The sequence below is a fragment of the Phaseolus vulgaris genome, chromosome 5 (assembly GCF_000499845.2).
Source record: "Phaseolus vulgaris cultivar G19833 chromosome 5, P. vulgaris v2.0, whole genome shotgun sequence".
Lineage (NCBI taxonomy): Eukaryota > Viridiplantae > Streptophyta > Magnoliopsida > Fabales > Fabaceae > Phaseolus > Phaseolus vulgaris.
Genome location: NC_023755.2, coordinates 13,629,524 through 13,648,094, shown reverse-complemented (window position 1 = coordinate 13,648,094; position 18,571 = coordinate 13,629,524). Strand labels below are relative to the sequence as shown.

At 39.7% G+C, this 18,571-nt stretch overlaps 2 protein-coding genes across 2 annotated transcripts; one reads left to right on the top strand and one right to left on the bottom strand.

The window, feature by feature from the left end:
* Window positions 1-630: 630 nt before the first annotated feature.
* On the top strand, window positions 631-1,068 carry LOC137833990 (uncharacterized). The gene has a single exon (XM_068642058.1). The coding sequence runs from the start codon at window positions 631-633 to the stop codon at window positions 1,066-1,068; it is 438 nt and encodes a 145-aa protein (XP_068498159.1).
* Window positions 1,069-7,964: 6,896 nt separating this feature from the next.
* LOC137835197 (protein yippee-like At5g53940) lies at window positions 7,965-18,571 on the bottom strand. The gene is made up of 5 exons (XM_068643585.1): window positions 18,208-18,571; window positions 16,996-17,039; window positions 8,822-8,930; window positions 8,427-8,482; window positions 7,965-8,318 (listed from the first exon to the last, which is right to left on the bottom strand). The coding sequence occupies exons 1-5, from the start codon at window positions 18,301-18,303 to the stop codon at window positions 8,234-8,236; spliced, it is 390 nt and encodes a 129-aa protein (XP_068499686.1). The 5' UTR covers window positions 18,304-18,571; the 3' UTR covers window positions 7,965-8,233.

Here is an 18,571-nt window from a genome sequence, read left to right as displayed (position 1 = left end):
CTAGTCCTCGCCCGACCAGAGGTGTGCTAGCTCCTTTCAAGCTTGGGAGTGGTGTTTAACACTACTGAACTGACCAAGTTGGACTATAGCCCCAAACATCTCAAGGTATATTGGTATCCTTTCCTGTTTTTGCTTTTACTTACTTGCACACTATGTTGGTTTACTTTCTTATGCCTTGTTGCTTTTTCGTGCAGACATGGTGATAAACGCGGAGAAGAGGAGGATGCTAGCTGAGGCAGCCGCCAAACGCAAAGCCAGTGTTGGCCCATCTGATATCGATGTCGCGGCCCCTGCTGGTGTCGCCACTGTGGCTATTTTTGCTCCAAGCCCTACGGATTTTAGGCAAAAGGGGGCGATTGAGGCCACTGCATCTGGGGACGAGGACACTTGCTCTGGCCTCGTCTTTAAGAGGAAAAAGGACGCTGATGTCGCGGTCCCAGTGCACTCAGCCTCAGATGGCTGCGCCTCTTCCTTCAGAGAAAATCCTCCAAGCGCCTCTTCTCCTCGTGACTTGGTGGTACACAAAGGTGGGGGGAAAGTGCCCCTAGAGGTGACTCTGGCGCGCCTTCCGCTGCTGAGCTGCTTGCCTTTCTCCAAGAGGTTCTTCAAACCTTCCGAGATCGGGAGATGATGGAGAGCCTAGGCGAAAACCCCCTACGAGGGCATGCAGCCAGAGGTCTTGGGGCTTTCCTCGTCGCATCCAATCAAGCCTCGACCCAAGTGCAGGAACTGAGGGCTGAGATGTTGAAGCTGAGAGAGGCAGCAAGTCAAGATGCGCTCCAAATCAAGAAGCTCACTCAGCGCGAAACTGCATTGTATCTGGATCTGGCAGACCTTCGCCAAATTGACAAAGAGACAAAGAGGCTCCTGTTCGAAAAGTCCCAGGAGGCCCTGAGCGCTCATTCGAAGGTCTTATCTCTCTGCAATGAGGTTATTGAGTTGCAGGAGGAGAAGGTTGAGGAGACGCAGGCCAAGATGACCAGGTTGGAGGAAAGGGCGACCCAACAGGAGGTGCGTCTTGGCCAACTGGAGCGAGAGCTAGTCCGCACTCTTCAGTCAGATCAATGAGGATTGGGGCTTATGGTGCTGGGTTTGAGGATGCCATGGCCCAGGTTGCCTGCGTGCATCCTGCGGGTGGACCTATCTCAAACGAGATTGACCAAGAGAGTCGTTGATGGGCGACGCCCAGGAGTAGCTTTCTCCTTGTTGTAACTTAATTGATCCGTGAACAATTTTAGTAACTTGTATATATACCTGTTTATGAAATCTGCTTTGTTCTTAACTTGCTTTCTTTTTGTCGTTAACTGCTTTGTTTGCTTAGTCTAACAACACTTTAGGGCCTTCATTACTTAGGTAGCACGCTTCTTTACCACTCGCTTAACTTTATCCTCTCCTTGTTGTTTTAGGGTAAAAACAGTGCTCCATTCGAATTCCTTTTTCGCCCCATCCTTTGCCAAACAAAGGTAAGGGAGGTGCTGCTCTCGATCTTGGCCCATAGGACAAGGGAAACCTTTAACTAGGTACCACACCATTCTCAACCTTGTCTTACAAGACAAGGGAGACCTTTGACTGTGAACCATGCTGCTCTCGATCTTGGCATTCCCACACAAGAGGGAGGCTTACTAAGAACCATGCTATTCCCAGTCTTGGTGTTTCTAACCCAAGGGATGTGCTCATTTTACTGACCTCGTCCTTGTCGTATAGAGGCAAGGGAGGGTTTCTCTGGTGAACCCTACTATTCTCAGCCTTGGTGAACTCACACAAGAGGGAGGCTCACTTAGGAACCATACTATTCCCAATCTTGATGTATCAAACCAAGGGAGAGGTTCGTTTCGCTGACCTCGCCCTAACTGTACAAAGGTAGGGGAGGATTTTAACTGTCGAACCATACTGCTCTCAGCTTTTGGTGAACTCACCCAAGAGGGAGGCTCACGAAGAACCATACTATTTCCAATCTTGGCGTATCAAACCAAAGGAGAGGTTCATTTTACTGACCTCGCCTTAACTGTACAAAGGGTTTAGGGTTTAGGGGAGGATTTTAACTATTAAACCATACTGTTCCCGACCCTGGTGTTCTTACTCAAGAGGGAGTCTCACAAAGAACCATACCATTCCCAGTCTTGAGGTTTCTAACCCTAGGGAGAGGTTCATTAACTGCATTGTACAAAATACTTCTCTTTAACTGATTAACTGAAATTTTATTGGGTGACCTCATTAAAAAACCCTTATAAGAGAAAAAGAGTGTCCCCTAAAACTGTCTACAATGCAATAATCTTAACTGAAATAAAACTTAAGGTTGGTCACGATCCACGTGGGATTGCTCCACCTTCTAAGGTCTCGAGCCTACATGCTCCATTCCCAAGGGCCTCTGTCATACGGAAGGGACCAGTACACTTGGGAGACAACTTGTTTTCTAATTGGTATGGGTGGGCTTTCCGCATCACCAAGTCGGCGACCTGGAACTGCTGAGGTCTTAGCTTGGAGTTGTACCTGTACTTCACCTTTCTCTTCAAGGTTTTGGCCTTGATTCTTGCTTCCTCCCTGACTTCGTCCAATAGATCCAGGTTCACCTTTCTTTCTTCGTTGGATTCTTCGGCCACGAAGTTCTGAAAACGTGTTGAGCTCTCCTGGATCTCTACAGGAATCATCGCGTCTGAATCGTACACCAAGCTAAAGGACGTTTTTTTGGTAGTGGACTGGGGAGTGGTGTGGTAAGCCCACACAATTCTAGGAACTTCTTCTGCCCAGGTCCCCTTGGCTTTTTCCAGCCTTTTCTTCAGACCTCTAAGCAGAACTCTGTTGGCAGACTCGACCTGCCCGTTCGTCTGGGGATGTTCGACGGATGCTAACACCTGCTTTATGCCCAGCTGTTGGCTAGCAAACTGGGTGCCATTATCAGACACCAACCGTTTTAGGACTCCAAAGCGGCATACTATATTTTTCCACACAAAGTGTTGGACCTTGTGAGTTGTGATCTGCACCACTGGTTTAACCTCTATCCACTTTGTGAAGTACTCAATGGCAACCACAAGGTACTTCATCTGCCGCACTGCTAAAGGAAAAAGCCCCAGAATATCGATTCCCCAGGTATGAAACAGCCATGGGCTATAAATCGATCTTAGCTTTTCTGGGTGTTGCTGGCACTGCTTGCACCATTGTGCATACCTCGTGCAGTCTTCCCTCATGGTTGGTTAGTAATATCCTGCGCGAACAGTCTTCGACGAGAGAGTTCGGCCATCGATGTGATTCTCGCATATCCCTTCGTGAAGTTCTACCATAATGCGCGTGCATTGCTCACCACTTACACATATCAGGTTGGGGTGAGTGAAACCATGTCTGAACAAATTCCCATCGATCAGGGTGTATCTGCTCGAATTCTTCTTGACTACTCTCACCTCTGCGGGTTCCAGCGGGAGTATCTCGTCAGCCAAGTAGCTTTGGTAGGGGGTCATCCTTGTCTTGTCTCCTTCAACTAGGCAGACTTGTATTGAGTCTTCCCCTGGTAACGCGTATGTGCTTATTCTGGGTGTCTTCAAGGTTTCTTGAGCCAACAACCGATGACTTCTCTTAACACCTTCTGAGGTGCTTATCTGCTGGACTTTCGCTGTGTCGTCTGTGGTGGTTCGAGGTGTCCTCAGGGTCTCTTATATGACTTTCCTCTGTCTGCCCCCCTTGTCTGAACTGGCGAGCTTTGCTAGTAAGTCAGCTCAGGCATTCTGTTCTCGGGCACACTGTAGGTATGCGACCATCTAGGGGTCCTTGGCCTGGTACTCTCCTATAACCTGCCCTGTTACCAACAGGGAGTCACTCTTTGTTAACAAACTCTTCGCCCCCCATCTTCTTTGCTAGCAGCATTCCAGCTATTAGGGCCTCATACTCCGCCTGGTTATTGCTGGCCTTGAAAGCAAATCGCAGGGCCTGGTCGATCAGCAACCCATTCGGTCCTTCCAAGATGACACCAACCCCGCTTTCCTGTTGGTTAGAGGACCCATCTACGGAGAGGACCCACCTGAAATCTGCTCCTTCTTGGTGCGTGGCTGCTGAGGAGAGCTCTACTACAAAGTCAGCATAAACCTGGCCTGCCCAAACACACACTTTTCAGGGTTCAACTTCAACTTGTATTTAACTATTGTAGTAAATAGCTCTTCCAAATCAACGACGTGTTGGTCTCACACCTAGGAGGTGACCACCATGTCGTCCACGTACGCCTGGACATTTCGCCCTATCATAGGCGTAAGCACTTTTTCCATCAGCCGCTGGTAGGTCGCCCCTGCATTTTTGAGTCCGAAGGGCATCACTTTATAATAGTAGCAGGAGAGATCCATCATGAATGTTGTCTTGCATTCATCCCTTGGATGCATGCGGATCTGGTTGTACCCCGAGAAAGCATCCAGGAAGCTAAGGAGCCTACACCCTTAGGCGTTATCTACCAGGGCGTCGATGCTGGGCAGCGGGTAGGAGTCATTGGGACAAGCTTTATTAAGATCTGTGAAATCCACACACATCCTCCACTTCCCGCTGGCCTTCTTGGCCAACACTATGTTCGCCAGCCACTCTGGGTATTGTATCTCCCTGATGTGGCCAGTGCTCAACAGCTTCTGGGTCTCTTCTCTGAAGACCTGTCACTTATCATCGTTGAACTTTCTTCGTCTCTAGCGGACAGGTCGAAACTTTGGATCCATGGTGATGCGATGGCACGAGAAATCGGGGTCGATGCCGGGCATGTCTGAGGTTGACCATGCGAAAGCATCCATGTGCTGTGCTATGACCTCGGCAATTTGGTCCTGTGCTTCTTGGCCCAAAGATCTGCCAAGCTTGAACTTCTTACCCCTGATCTCCCTCTCCAACACTTCCTCTGCAGACTCGGGTCTTCTCTCCCGGGTGATCTCGAGAGGGTGACCCCTTTTTCCCTTGGAGGTTGGGTGGTGACTGAGCACACTCCTCTTTTTGTCTTAAGGCTGTTCTTGTAGCACCTCTTGGCCTCCTTCTGATTAGATTTCATGGTGATCACAGCTCCTTCAAGGGAAGGCAACTTCATCTTCATGTGCCTCGACGAGGCTACTGCTTTAATCATTTTCAAAGCAAGTCTGCCCAAAAGAATGTTATAGGTTAAAAATGTTGGCGGTGCGGGACGCTGCGCCATCTGTGAAGGTCGTCTTCAACTCTATGTGCCCCCGCACTTCCACCTGGTCTCCTACGAAATCGTATAGGCAGCCAACGTAAGGCATCAACTGGTCGGGAGACAACTGCAGCTTGTTGAAGGTCGACCAAAACATCACGTTGGCTGAGCTTCCTTGATCTACTAGGACGCGATGCACCTTTCTTCCTGTTGTCACCACTGAGATCACCACGGGATCATTGTCATGTGGGACCACATCCTGCAAGTCAGTTTTGGTGAAGACGAGGTCGGGCTCGGGCGTCTGGTCTGATCTCTGCCCTTCCACTGTCATCACTCCTTTGATGTACTTTTTACGCTGGGAAGCGGTACACCCTCTTCCAGAGAATCCTCCCACAATGGTGTTGATTTCTCCATGGATGGGCACCTCGTGCCCCTGATCTCCTGTTGGGGCCGCTGTCGTCAGGGTCCCTGCGGCTCTTGTAAGTAGTCTTTCAAAAAACCGCCTCTTACCAGTTCATCCAACTGGAATCCCAATGCCGGACAGCTGCGTAGGTTATGGCCAATGGCTTGGTGGAACTCGCACCAAATGCTTAAGGTCCACCCAAAAATTGTGTCTGGGTGGGGTGTTCTCTCTCGTGCGTGTCCTGATTTGGGGCTTCCTTGCTTCGTACGACGGCTATGCTCCTGGGGTCTTCTTCTCTGTCGCAGCCTCATATACCCTCATGGGCTAAGGACGACCTGTTCCCCGAGGTCGGATAGGGAAAACACTACCGTATTTTTCTATGACTCGGTCCTCTACAACGATGTGTGCCACAGCTCGACGCCTGATCTCGCAAAATGTCTTTGGGCAACATCTTATTTGCGAGCGCTGAAGGGTCTTGGCATCACTCCTTTGGTGAAGGCGTGCACCGTCATGGCTTCGTCCTTGGTGTGTAGTTTCACCACTTGTACTTCAAACCTGTTCTAGAACTCTTTCAAGGACTCTCTCTGGTATTGCCTTACGTTAAAGATATCGTAAGAGATTGGAGGGGGAACCCTGTTGACAATGTACTGTTCTCTGAGCAACGTTGAGAATTGATCGAATGAAGTGATGTGTCTGTCAGGGAGACTGACGAACCAGTCCAACGCTGCGCCTGCCAGCGTGTCCATGAATAGCTTACAGTACACAACATTAGAGCCTTCTGAAAGCATCATCTGGTGTGGAACACTGTGATATGCGCCTCTAGGTCTTCTACACCTGTGAAGGTGGCCTTCGGGCCCATGGACGTGGCGGGTATCACAGTGTCCATGATCACCTAAGAGAATGGCATGGGGCGAGCCCTAACTGGTAGCGGCGGGGCTCGCTCATCCACAGTGCGTTCTATGTTATGCAAATTCTTGCGCAGTTCCTCATTGGTTATTTGCAACTCTTCATTGTTCGCTTGTGATGTGGCCAAATCAACCTGGAAGCGATCCTGGTCGACTCTAGACACTACTACCGCCTTCTGAAGAGTGCGTATGGTCTCCATGAGTTGTTGCATGGTGACGTTGTCCCCTCCTGAGGATGCAACGGATCCTTGCCTCGTGCTCCTCATGTTTCTGGTGGCTCTCAACACGATTGCGAATGAGATCTAGTTTTAGGTGGACGTCAAATGTTCTTGCCGGTTGACTTGGTTGCCGGTTGACTCGAACGGCAGCCTCAGGCCCCACCTGTCTCCTCCTTCAGTCGAACTTCCCTAGGTTGCATAACGCTTCACCTGAAAGACAAAAGGGCGCCCCTACGGCCGTTTGCACTCCGACGCTCAAGTCAGTAAGGGCTAAAGAAACAATAGTGTGTGTAAAGCAGTTTCAGTCTTAGAAACGGCGTATCTTGCTAGGGTTTTTACCCTTCTTTTTATAGGTTGTATCTAAGGTTACTTATGTGATGCTCCCACGTCTCTTAGTGGGCTTAGGATTCCTGCGAGAATGTCCTTGCGCCGCTATTACACAATCTTAGTGTAATCTAGTGCATTGGACTTCCCTTTCCTAGAGTACATAGACCTAACAACGTAGCCGCGAAGGTATCTACTCATGTACCAATGTTGCGACATCATCTATTATGAGGGTGCCCTAAGTATTCACGTGACATGCATGCAGTCTTTTCCTGGAAACCCTAACCCTAATGGACCTTAACGCCTCTAGAAAACACTTGTTTGTGCCGTACCCGAATGTACCATACACACCCCATGATCCTCTCGTGACTTGGGTCTTTTTAGTATCTGGGTGTTAACTTATACTATTTGTGGGGCCCAGCTTACGTGGCAATCAGACCACCGATGTCCGATGTCTTTCTCTCAAGTCGATGACCGAGGTCTGACCTGTACATATATATACACACTAGTGTCTAGTTTTTTTTTAAAAATAATTAAGTTCAAATTGAATCAATTTTCTTGAAAAATTTGAACCACCTAATTTTTATGTAAGTTAATTGATTTAAATTTCAAATATGTCAAATTCCATCCAACTTGATTTTATTCTACAAATATATTAAGGGACATTTTCTTAATAATGTTAATTTAAATTTTCAAGATGTTCACGTGTCAACTTATGAAATGACATTCTTCCCGCCAATATGGTAGTAAGAGTTGATATATACATAAAATAGATAAGAGATTAAAAAAAATTAACACCACATTCTCATGTACTTTTAGGTTTGATTCTTTTCATCTCTTATAGTGAATTTTGATGTTGACTCCTTAACTATTTCTTTTTATAATTAGTTACTTTTAATCATTGCAACCAAATTATCATGTCAATCTTTTTCTTCTTAAAGAAAAATTCAAAATATTATTTTACTAAAATATAATTTCTTTGAAGAGGTCCATAGTGACACCAAGTAAAGAGCCAAGTTCTTTCCAAGTATTTTGCACAGAGACTACCACGTTTCATCTTTTTCTTTCTCCACAATTTACACACCATTAACAACTCTCATTCTCATATAACACAACTCTCGTTCTCATATATATACCACATGTAAATAAAAAACAAAATAAACCTCACTAGTTTTGAACATTTTTCAAGGGTCACCTTTATTGTTGATCATATACAGAAGTAGTGTATTTTTTCTTCTGATCCAACAAGTCCAGCAGCACATGTTTAAGCCTCATCACCATCACTCATGCAGCCACGACTGTCGATGTAGAATTCAGTAGAGAAATCAACTTCATCAACTATCCTTCCTCTGTTGTATTCATAGACAGGATAAGAAAAGTTAGTATAAACACCATAACAAAAGTGCAACCAAATTCCCTTAACCAATTTACAACACCCAATGGGAAGATATACATACCTTTCAAGAACAAACTTCCCTTCTTTATACTTTTGACTCTTCTCGTGTGCAGATTCCTGAAAGAGAATACTAAATTTAAGTCGTGTGCCAAGCTAACAACTATATATATACATACATACATATATACATATATACATATATATATATATATTATATATACATATATACATATATATATATATATATATATAATCAATCACAAACAAAATGAGTTCAGTTTGTGGATTTTTACAATGACTATCTCATATCAGCAGTACTTTGTAACTGGATAACAGTGTAAAATTAATTTTACAGTGATGGTGTATTGTAATGAAGCTATGTCTATATATTAAAAATTCTGGACCAGTGATTCCTGATTATGAAATCCACCAAAGAGGGTAAGAGAAGAGTATTACGTATTTCCAGCCAATAATTTGACCACAGCTACAGCAAAAGATATCTGCCACAGTATGTAATCCTGAAAGCATCATCCTTTCTTCTGGTGTTCCAAGTGTGAAGTTGACACTGGATCATAGTCCCCAAACATAAACATACCCATCATCAGTATCGATTACTCAGGTCTAGTGGTATTTTCAACTAATAATGACAAACCAACATTCCCAAACTTTATTTACTTATAATGCAAACAACAAATAGATTTATAAGTGTCATCTAAAACCACAACTATCAAAGAGAGACGGTTAGATATTTAATGTTGTTTGTAGGAAAATAACATGTCAAATAAGATCAAGGCAAAACAGTGCCAAATTGTGCGTCTTCTCTGTCAAATAATTTTTGGCTGTTTGCCTTCTTCTATTGTATTCTCTTCTATAAATAGCAAATACTCGATTACAGTTCTAAATGACAATTAAATATAATTCCTGATTTGTATAAGCTAAAAACTGAAATACGTAACTATCAGGAAGATTCTATTCATCAAATAAAGGGAAACAATAATAAGGGGTCCATGACCTGATCCATGACTAATATCCACTCAAATTTATTTAATTGATCCATAAGCATCAATTGGTTGGGTAGGAACGGTTTGTGAGGATGCGGGACAACTTTGATAAAGATATCTACAACTTTGATGCAGACATAGGAACTCAACCCAATTTATCCTAATACTCATCATCATAATAGAGTTGTTAAAAGGAAACACAAACATGTTGAGATTGGCCTTATTTTACTTGGTCATATTTCTCTTCCTCTAAAGATATGGGTTCATCATGCCTTCACTATTTCTATCGACCTTATTTATAGACTTCGTACAACCTCTCTTTAGTTCCAAATACCTTATTATATTCTCTTTAAGGTTTCTCTTGATTTTCTATCCTTAAAGACTTTTGGTTGTGCTTGTTTTCCTTGTCTTAGATCTTACAACAAATACAAATTTGATTTCCGATCTCATGTGAGCATTTTTCTTAGCCATTTTCCATCTCATAAAGGGTATAAATGTTCATCTCCAAAGATTTTATCTTTAATTAACACAGGTTTCCCTAAACTAAGTTATTTTCCATCAAGGACATTAGTAACATCAACTTTAGTTTTCCTCTGTTTTTAGTTTCATTCCTCTTGTTTCTTCCAATAATAATATTGATTTTACTATTTCCTTTTATGGCACTAAATTTAACCTTAGTGTTTCTCATTTTGAGAACATTTCTTCCACTCAATTTGCTTCTCATATTAATTATGAAGCTCTCACTACTCAACCTTGGTCTTCCTATCAATACTCATCCATGCAAACTAGGTCTAAATATAGTTAACTGCAAAAGATGATACACCCTATTGTTCTTATAGCACATTCTGAGCCTAAAAATGTTAAAATGGTTCCAAAAGATCATAACTGGTACACTGTTATGAGAATATGATGCGTTAATTAACAATAACACGTGGACTTTGATTTCTCTTCCTTCTACAAGACAAGCTATTGTTGTAAGTGAATTTTCAGAGTCAAGGAAAATATTGATGGCTCTCTAAACAAGTATAAAGGTTGTCTTGTTGGTTTTCATGAAACTTCTCCGTTATCAAACCGGTTACACCTAGACGTAAATAATGTTTTTTTTAAATGGTGTATTGGATGAAACTATTTACATGCAATGCCCTCTTGGTTTTAAAGTTGTTGATTTATTATTATTATTATGCAGATTTCATTCTATATTTATTAGGACAAATTTGTTAGTGATTTGATTTGATTTGGTTTGTACAACTTTAAACACCCATTATTTCTAGCTTTCATTACCTATTATTTCTTTCCTAAATTAGGTTGTAAAACAGTCTATAAATAGAGAATGTAATCACATTTATAAAACAAATCAGAAATACATTCCATCTATTTCGTTCAACTCGATAATCAGATTGCTCTTCATATTAGCTCAAATCCAGTTTTTCATGAAAGGACCAAACATATTGAGATTAATTGTCATTTCATTGGAGAAAAGATTATATCGAGAGATATCAAAATTCAGTTTGTTAATTCAAATAATCAATTAGCAGATATTTTTACTAAACCCTTACGAGGGCCTAGGATTGGTTATATTTGTAACAAGCTGGGTACAAATGATCTATATGCACCAGCTTGAGGGAGAGTGTTAGATATTATTAGATATTATTAGATATAATTAGATATTATGAGATATTATAGATATTGTTAGATATTTCATATTTATGTAATGGGCTTAACCCATATGTTTCTTTTCCTATATAAACATAACCCTATGTGTTCAATATACACAAGGGATTTACCATACTCTTTCTTTTACTTTAATAATCTTCTCAAAGAGACTGGTAAGTTGGGTTGCAAGACCACTGAAGTGCCAATAGAGCAAAATCATAGGATTGAGAATGATGAGGAAAATCCAAAGGTGGAGAAGACACAATATCAAAGACTTGTGGGGAAACTCATTTATCTATCACACACTAGGTCAGACATAGCTTATGCAATTAGTGTGGTTAGCCAATTCATGCATGACCCAAGAGAAAGACACTTGCAAGCAGTAAATAGAATTATTCAATACTTAAAAGCCTCTTCAGGGAAAGGATTGTTATTCAGTAGAGGGATAAACTTATCCATGAAAATATATACTGATGCTGACTATGCAAGACCAATTGTTGATAGGAGATCCACCATAAGCTATTGCATGTTCCTGGGAGGAAATCTGGTGACATGGAGGAGTAAGAAACAAAATGTAGTTACAAGATCAAGTGCAAAAGTAGAATTTAGAGCAATGGCTCAAGGGGTTTGTGAACTAACTATTATGGATGAAGATCATACTCGATCTCAAAATAAAATATGAAGCTCCTATGGGTTTGGTGTGTGATAATAAGTCCACCATCAGTATTGCACATAATCCAGTTCAACATGACCGAACAAAGCACGTAGAGATAGACCGACATTTCACTAAGGAGAAGTTGAATAATAGTCTTATAGCCACTGAGTACATCCCTTCAAAACTCCAATTGGCAGATATGTTTACTAAGGGACTTCCCACAAAGCAATTCATAGATCTTACTTGCAAGTTGGTGAATGATAGATATACATTCACCAACTTGAGGGGGAGTGTTGCATAATCAAGAGAATTATTCTGTAATTAAGTTCAAATTTCATTCTCTATTTATTAGGATAAATTTGTTAGTGATTTGATTTGTACAACTTTAATCACTAATTATTTATTGCTTTCGTTACCTATTATTTCTTTCCTTAATTAGGTTGTAAATAGTCTATAAATTGAGACTGTAATCACATTTGTAAAACATATCAGAAATACATTCCATGTATTTATTTCAACTGAAAGAAATAAATGGATTGTATTTCTGAAATGTGTTTACAATTGTGATTATAGTTTGAATTTATAGACTATTTACAACCTAATTAAGGAAAGAAATAATAGGTAATTAAAACTATACAAATCAAATCAAATCACTAAAAGATATAAAATATGTCATAATAAATAGAAAATGAAATCTGCACTTAATTACGAAATAATTATCTCCTAATTAAGCAAGAAATAGTTTTCCAATCAAAGCATATTGCTAGAATTCAAACCATCATGAAAGTTACTTCAATGGGTCAATTTTATGAAGCAACTAAACTATATAGGTTTTCGTTAGGGTTTTCTATGGGAAAATGCCTTGACACCAATGAGCCATGAGCCTTTCATATAAGAAACTCAAGACACCACTTTCAACCCAAAACCTTAAGACAATGGTATGTGGGTCTTCTTTCTTATATATTTCTCTTCGAACTCATTCCTACTCAATGTGGGACAAACTCACACTTGGAATCCTAACAATCACCTCTTCAAGTGCGAGTTTCTCCCACATTGGTATTTCCGCACAAGCAACTGTGGTTACCCACTTTTACCGCCGTTATTATCACAATGGGACACGCTTACCTAAATCCCTTGTGAGGAAGGATACAAGGAATCCTAACAATACAAGATTCAACCACTCACGTATTCAATCCACATTCACCACACCAGTTTGTTAATTTTTTTATGTGGGAAAACACTAGGGTGATTTAACACTAATGAGTCATGAAAATTTCATATAAGAAAGTCAAGACACCACTTCCAACACAAAACCTTAAGGCAATGGGTATGTGGGTCTTTTACTTATATACTACTCTTCACACTCATTCCTACTCAATGTGGGACAAACTCACACTTGGAATCCTAAGAATCACCCCCTTTAAGTACGAGTTTCTTCCACATTGGTACTTCCGCAGAAGCAACAACAACAGTTACCCATTTTTACAGCCGTTTCTATCACAACAGGATACGCTTACCTGAAACCCTGTGTCAGGAAGACTTTCGATACAAGAAGCCTAACAGTACAAGATTCAACCACTCACATGTTCGATCCACGTTCACTGCACCAGTTTGTTAGATTTTTTCTGTGGGAAAATGCTGGGGTGATTCGGCACCAATGAGCCATGAGCATTTCATATAAGAAAGTCAAGACACCACTTCCAACCCAAAATTTTAAGGCTACGGGTATGTGAGTCTTCTTTCTCATATATTGTTTTTCAGTCTCATTCCTACTCAATGTGGGACAAACTCACACTTGGAATCCTAACATTTTTGAACTCACGTAAAGAATTGGAAGGGTATCAATGCCTTAAAACATGTTTTTACTATTAAATTTTTTTTTTGTTGCTAATCATATTCCCCAGTAGAATTCTTTCAAAACATAAATTTAACACTTATTCTGTAATGCCAAATTCAATGCAAAATAAAATCTAAAAGATAGTGAAAAATTAATTAGCATCCCGATTTGTATGTGTTATAGTGTTGGAATTTATAATTTTGAAATGTTAATTGTTAAGAGATTGATGCATTTTCCTATGATTAGATGCAAGTATAAGTCTGGGAGTTTTGCAATAGATACCCATGATTTTGATGACAACAAATAATACTATGTTTTTTGTGTCTAGATTTTCATTTAGTGTGAAACAAGTTGATGGAGGACCATCCATACTAAAGCCACCATTCTTTTCAACTAAGAGCAAAGGATCAACTTGGAAGAATACAGAAGATAATATTTGCCTTAGTCTTGTATAAATTTTGTAAATAGTAGAATAGTATTTTCTGGCTTTGTATTTTTTAGCCAACTTTAGAATAGGAATATAATTCTCTCCAAACAAGACATATGCTTAGGGCACCATTTTCCTTTGCATGGGAAATAACTCTTCAAGCTCCTTAAAGAAGCAAGCTAGGTGCCTTCTACATGACTCTCTAATCATTCAATGACACATGACAACTTATGAATGGAGAGTTTCTTGTACATAGGATTGCCACATGGCATGCTATGAATGGAGAGTATTTTAGAACTCTAATAGTCATTTTAGGAGTTTCCTTAGGCTCTAAATAAGAGACTCCTCTCTTGTAAATTTAGAATTGATATATGAAATTGTATTTCTGAAGTTTTCAGCACATTCTATCCAAGTCTCTCTATGATGCTTCTTGCATTCTTAGAAACTCAAGGAAGTTGGCCTAGCCTCTTCCTTGGCCCTTGAACCTTGTAAACTCACGCCCAAACCTCTAAACCTCTATAGCCATTCGGTGCTTCCTCCACAAACCTACAAGTTTTTTGTTGCCTTCCATCAATTCCATCTAACACTCAAGAAGAATTGCATCACGTGCATATGGGCTATTTTTTAGTTGGGCTATAGTTTTTTTTTAGTTGGACTGCATATGTGTAATAATATTAGGGGTACTTTGTGGCATTTACTACTAAATGTAGTTATTTTAGTGTTGTGCAATTAATTACTTTAAATAATTATATTATTAAAGTATTTTTTTATTTAAGGTACACTCTTATGAGTCTGCGAGTCAAATTTATGGAACTCTCACGAGTCTACGTAGACTCTCGAGTTTGAAAAACTTGATCACAGGTGATATAAGTCTTTAAGACTACAGACTAGACTAAGTCTTACAAAGCACTAAACACATGCATAGGAAGCTAAGACAAAGTGTTTAAGAGAAGAGCAAACTGAACACCGTCTACAAAGAAGTGTCAGACGTTTGCGAAGAGTAGACGAAATCTACATGAAGCACAAGATGCACTTGAAACCTAGACAAAGTCAAGAGAAGGAATAGACAAGGACTAGTAAACAAAGTCAAGAGAAGCAACACATGAAGACAAGCATGAAGCGTTAGAAGATGTCTACATAAAATCCGAAAAGAACAAACATGTTGCAAAGAATAAACAAAGCTTTGTACAAGACACGAGTAGACAAAGCTAACATGTGAAATTACAAGACGCGTTCGCAAATGCGAAGAACATCTATAAGTCATTACAAGTTGAGTCACATCTTGAAGATGATTTTGACACAACGGATTTTAAGTATGTATGCTCAATTTGGTATTGTCTGAAATACAAAGGAGAGTGAGATAAAGGTGTCCTGCGCTAGGCATGTTGAGAATAACAACAAAAGCTATCAGCAAAAAGTCAATCATGTTCTGTAAAACACTGACATAAAGGACAAGAAAAACGCACAAGCTACAACGGTCCTTTTTAACACATCTTTAAGTATAAGAATAACCATGTAAAAACAATTAATATTCTATACACAATCTATGTGAAATTGATTATATAGAGATTCACCAGCTTCTAGTGCTAAGTTTAAAGATCGTTTGCTAATGACTTAGAGAGAGGGCTATACTTGTAAATACTTCACTTTTGTGAAGCTATTCTCTAGTGCAAGCAGTGCTTAGATTTTGTATCCTCTCTTTTAGTGTTTCCTTGTTAACACTTTAAGCAACTTTCATTGTATTGCCAAGAGTGGCATAGTCTACTCGCCTTTTATCTCAAGGGAAGATAAAGGGATAGTCAGAAGTGACTTTGTATATTTGTTGTAAGTCAAGAGTAATAGGGAACACTTGAAATCTTTATTGATTAGTGGAGCCTTTTACCGTTGGCAAAGAAGAACTAGACATAGCCCAAGTTGGGGTGAATAAGTATAAAACAAAGGGTTTCTTTTCTATTACTTATGTACAAGTCCTTGTTTGTCTTATCAACATTTGTGAAAATATATTTGAACGTATTTCAAAATTATTAGACAAAACCCAATTAGTGTCTAATAGGATATCATGCTGTTAAAAGTTTTTCAAAGCGTTTTTCAAGTTGTATTCAACCCTCCTTTCTAACCATTTATTTCATTAAGAATAAGCTTTTTTGTAACATTCTCTTCTATTGGTTTAAATTAATTAGAAATCCATACGTTTTTAGTGTTTCACTTTGACGTCCTATTTAATGAACTGTCCATCAATGTATAGTTTTAAATAAGTTTTAACCCAGGAGCAGTAGAAAGTGTGTTAGAGTGTGTAGCTCCTAGTACTAGCACTCCTCTTTTAAGATTGTAACTAATGCAGTGCAATAAGTTGAAATGTGAGGGCTATTGACCTACATACATAAAAGGAGAGAAAAGTAGAGTGGAGATATCCCATGGAAGAGATAGATGCCTAACAGACTAGAAAGCTGGCGACAGGACAGAGGGAAGAGAATTGGAGAATCATAAGAATGATGATGAGAGAAATCAGAGAATATGCGTTAGTCCAGAATATCTATTCTTTTTTTACTTTCTTGTCATTTTTCTCCATTCCTCTCTGACTGATTTCAGCATTGTTTTTATTGCTGATTTCTAGTTTTTAAGAGAAATTTTCTGTACTGAAAGCTGCTGAGCTCCATTTCTTCTAGAGTTCTGCTTGACTACTATCGTGACTTTTAGTTTCTATCAAAAAGCCTCAATGTTAAATGATTTTCAAAGATGTGGATGCATTACAATTAATTCAGTTAATATGGCAAAAAAGGTTGAGGATTTCTTCAGGTAAATAAATAAAACACTAAGAACAATGCTCTTGGTAAATTACATAATGCAATTTCAATAGAGGTTTGACTTTTGCAGAACATGCAGCAGAATTAGAATATGTTGCAGGCAATTTTCATCTAGCAATATGAATACAAAAAAATAATAAGCATCAGGCATATATCATTTTATCAGTTATCAAACTGGATACAGCACTATCATTAACTTTAATTTCTTAGTCACCACCAATGGATTATACAAGAAAAGCTTAGATATACTCACACGTTATTGAATAGGTATGCTTTTCCCCTCCGGCAATGAAACGACTGAAAGACAGGTGATAGAAGATTAATATGACAAGTAATTTAAGAACCCAGCAAAGCAGTTGAAGACTTAGAGCATTATGTTGGCAAAAACAGTTCTACAGGCATCATGCATGACTTTAGAAGTAATACATTTAGCTTTTTATCTTTTCCCACGTCACAAAATATATGTGAGCTATATATTTAATCGAATGAAACATGAAGTCATGAATATCATGGAAAGACACCCCTATAGAATAAGATGGACAAGGTAACAAAAGCACAAAGAAAGCAGTCAAAATTTACAAGGGCATATTGTGAGTTCACACTAAAACTAGGTACATGAACCTCTAGTGCCTATTCCTTTGATAACTAATTTCTGAACTCATAATTCAGACAGATTAGGCCCCCTTGAGTCTTTTACAACGTACAGCTTGATGGAAGAACTACATATGTGTCATCACACTCCAATTATTTTCCCAGTAGATAATTTTGATCCCCAATTATTGCTGAATTGGATTGAAAAGCCCAAGGATTGAACTGTAGTTGAGCAACTATGCCATACCCACTCAATCGAAAGGCAATTTATAGGCCTTTTTTCATATATCAGATGAGCCAGTATAAGTTTGACATTTTTTTAATTCTTCTGTGGATGTAATTGGGGATGCAAAACGGGAATGCTTACAATTACATGGGAGAAATATAATAGCTAAGAGGGTACCTAAGGCTAAGATCCAAAATATGGTAAAGCCCCAGAAAACCTGAGTTCAGAAGAAGTACAAACTTTGCAGGCAGATAGAGTAAGAAACACAACAATAAGGCAAGTACAGAACAGAAAAAATTCCAATAAACATCCTACAACCCAAAATCCATTGCTGCAATGACTGATTTCAAAATTGCATAAACCATATATAATTTAACTAACAAAACTTACCAACACAAAATTCTCATATTAACAATAACCTAACTCAATTCAGATACTCTGATCCAGCTTCAATCATGGTACAACCTATGGTTACAGTTCAATGAGGCAAGTAGTGTTCATATTCCAACATATGAAAATGTCCATAAAACGATTAATTTGTTGTCTGAAAATAGAATATGCCCTAAAGGGTAGCGTTCTTAATTGAGAAACAGATTCAAAAACGTAGGCAGAATAACATAAAAGCAAGCATAAGGTTAGGTAAAGTACCCTTGAAATGAGATCATCTGCAAGGGCCAAGTGAGTTCTACAAAACTTGCATCTATAAGACCTTCCCTCAAGCTCCATCACAAAGACTCTTCCCATCCTCTTTCTGCTTTCTCTTGTTTTCTTATGTCACCACCGTCACTTCTATTGCTATGGTACATGGAAAGAGAAACAACAATACAATACAAATGCCTCAGTCTCTGGAAACTAGCTCTGTAAACAGACACGTGTTGGTCTTCTGCTCACAGAAAATAAAAATATTAATATTAATTAATTCTACTAAATTAATAATCATCTCTTATTGTTCATAGGTGTCTATCTATTACTACCACCACTGCAAAGTTTAGTTTTCGAGTATTCTAACTCC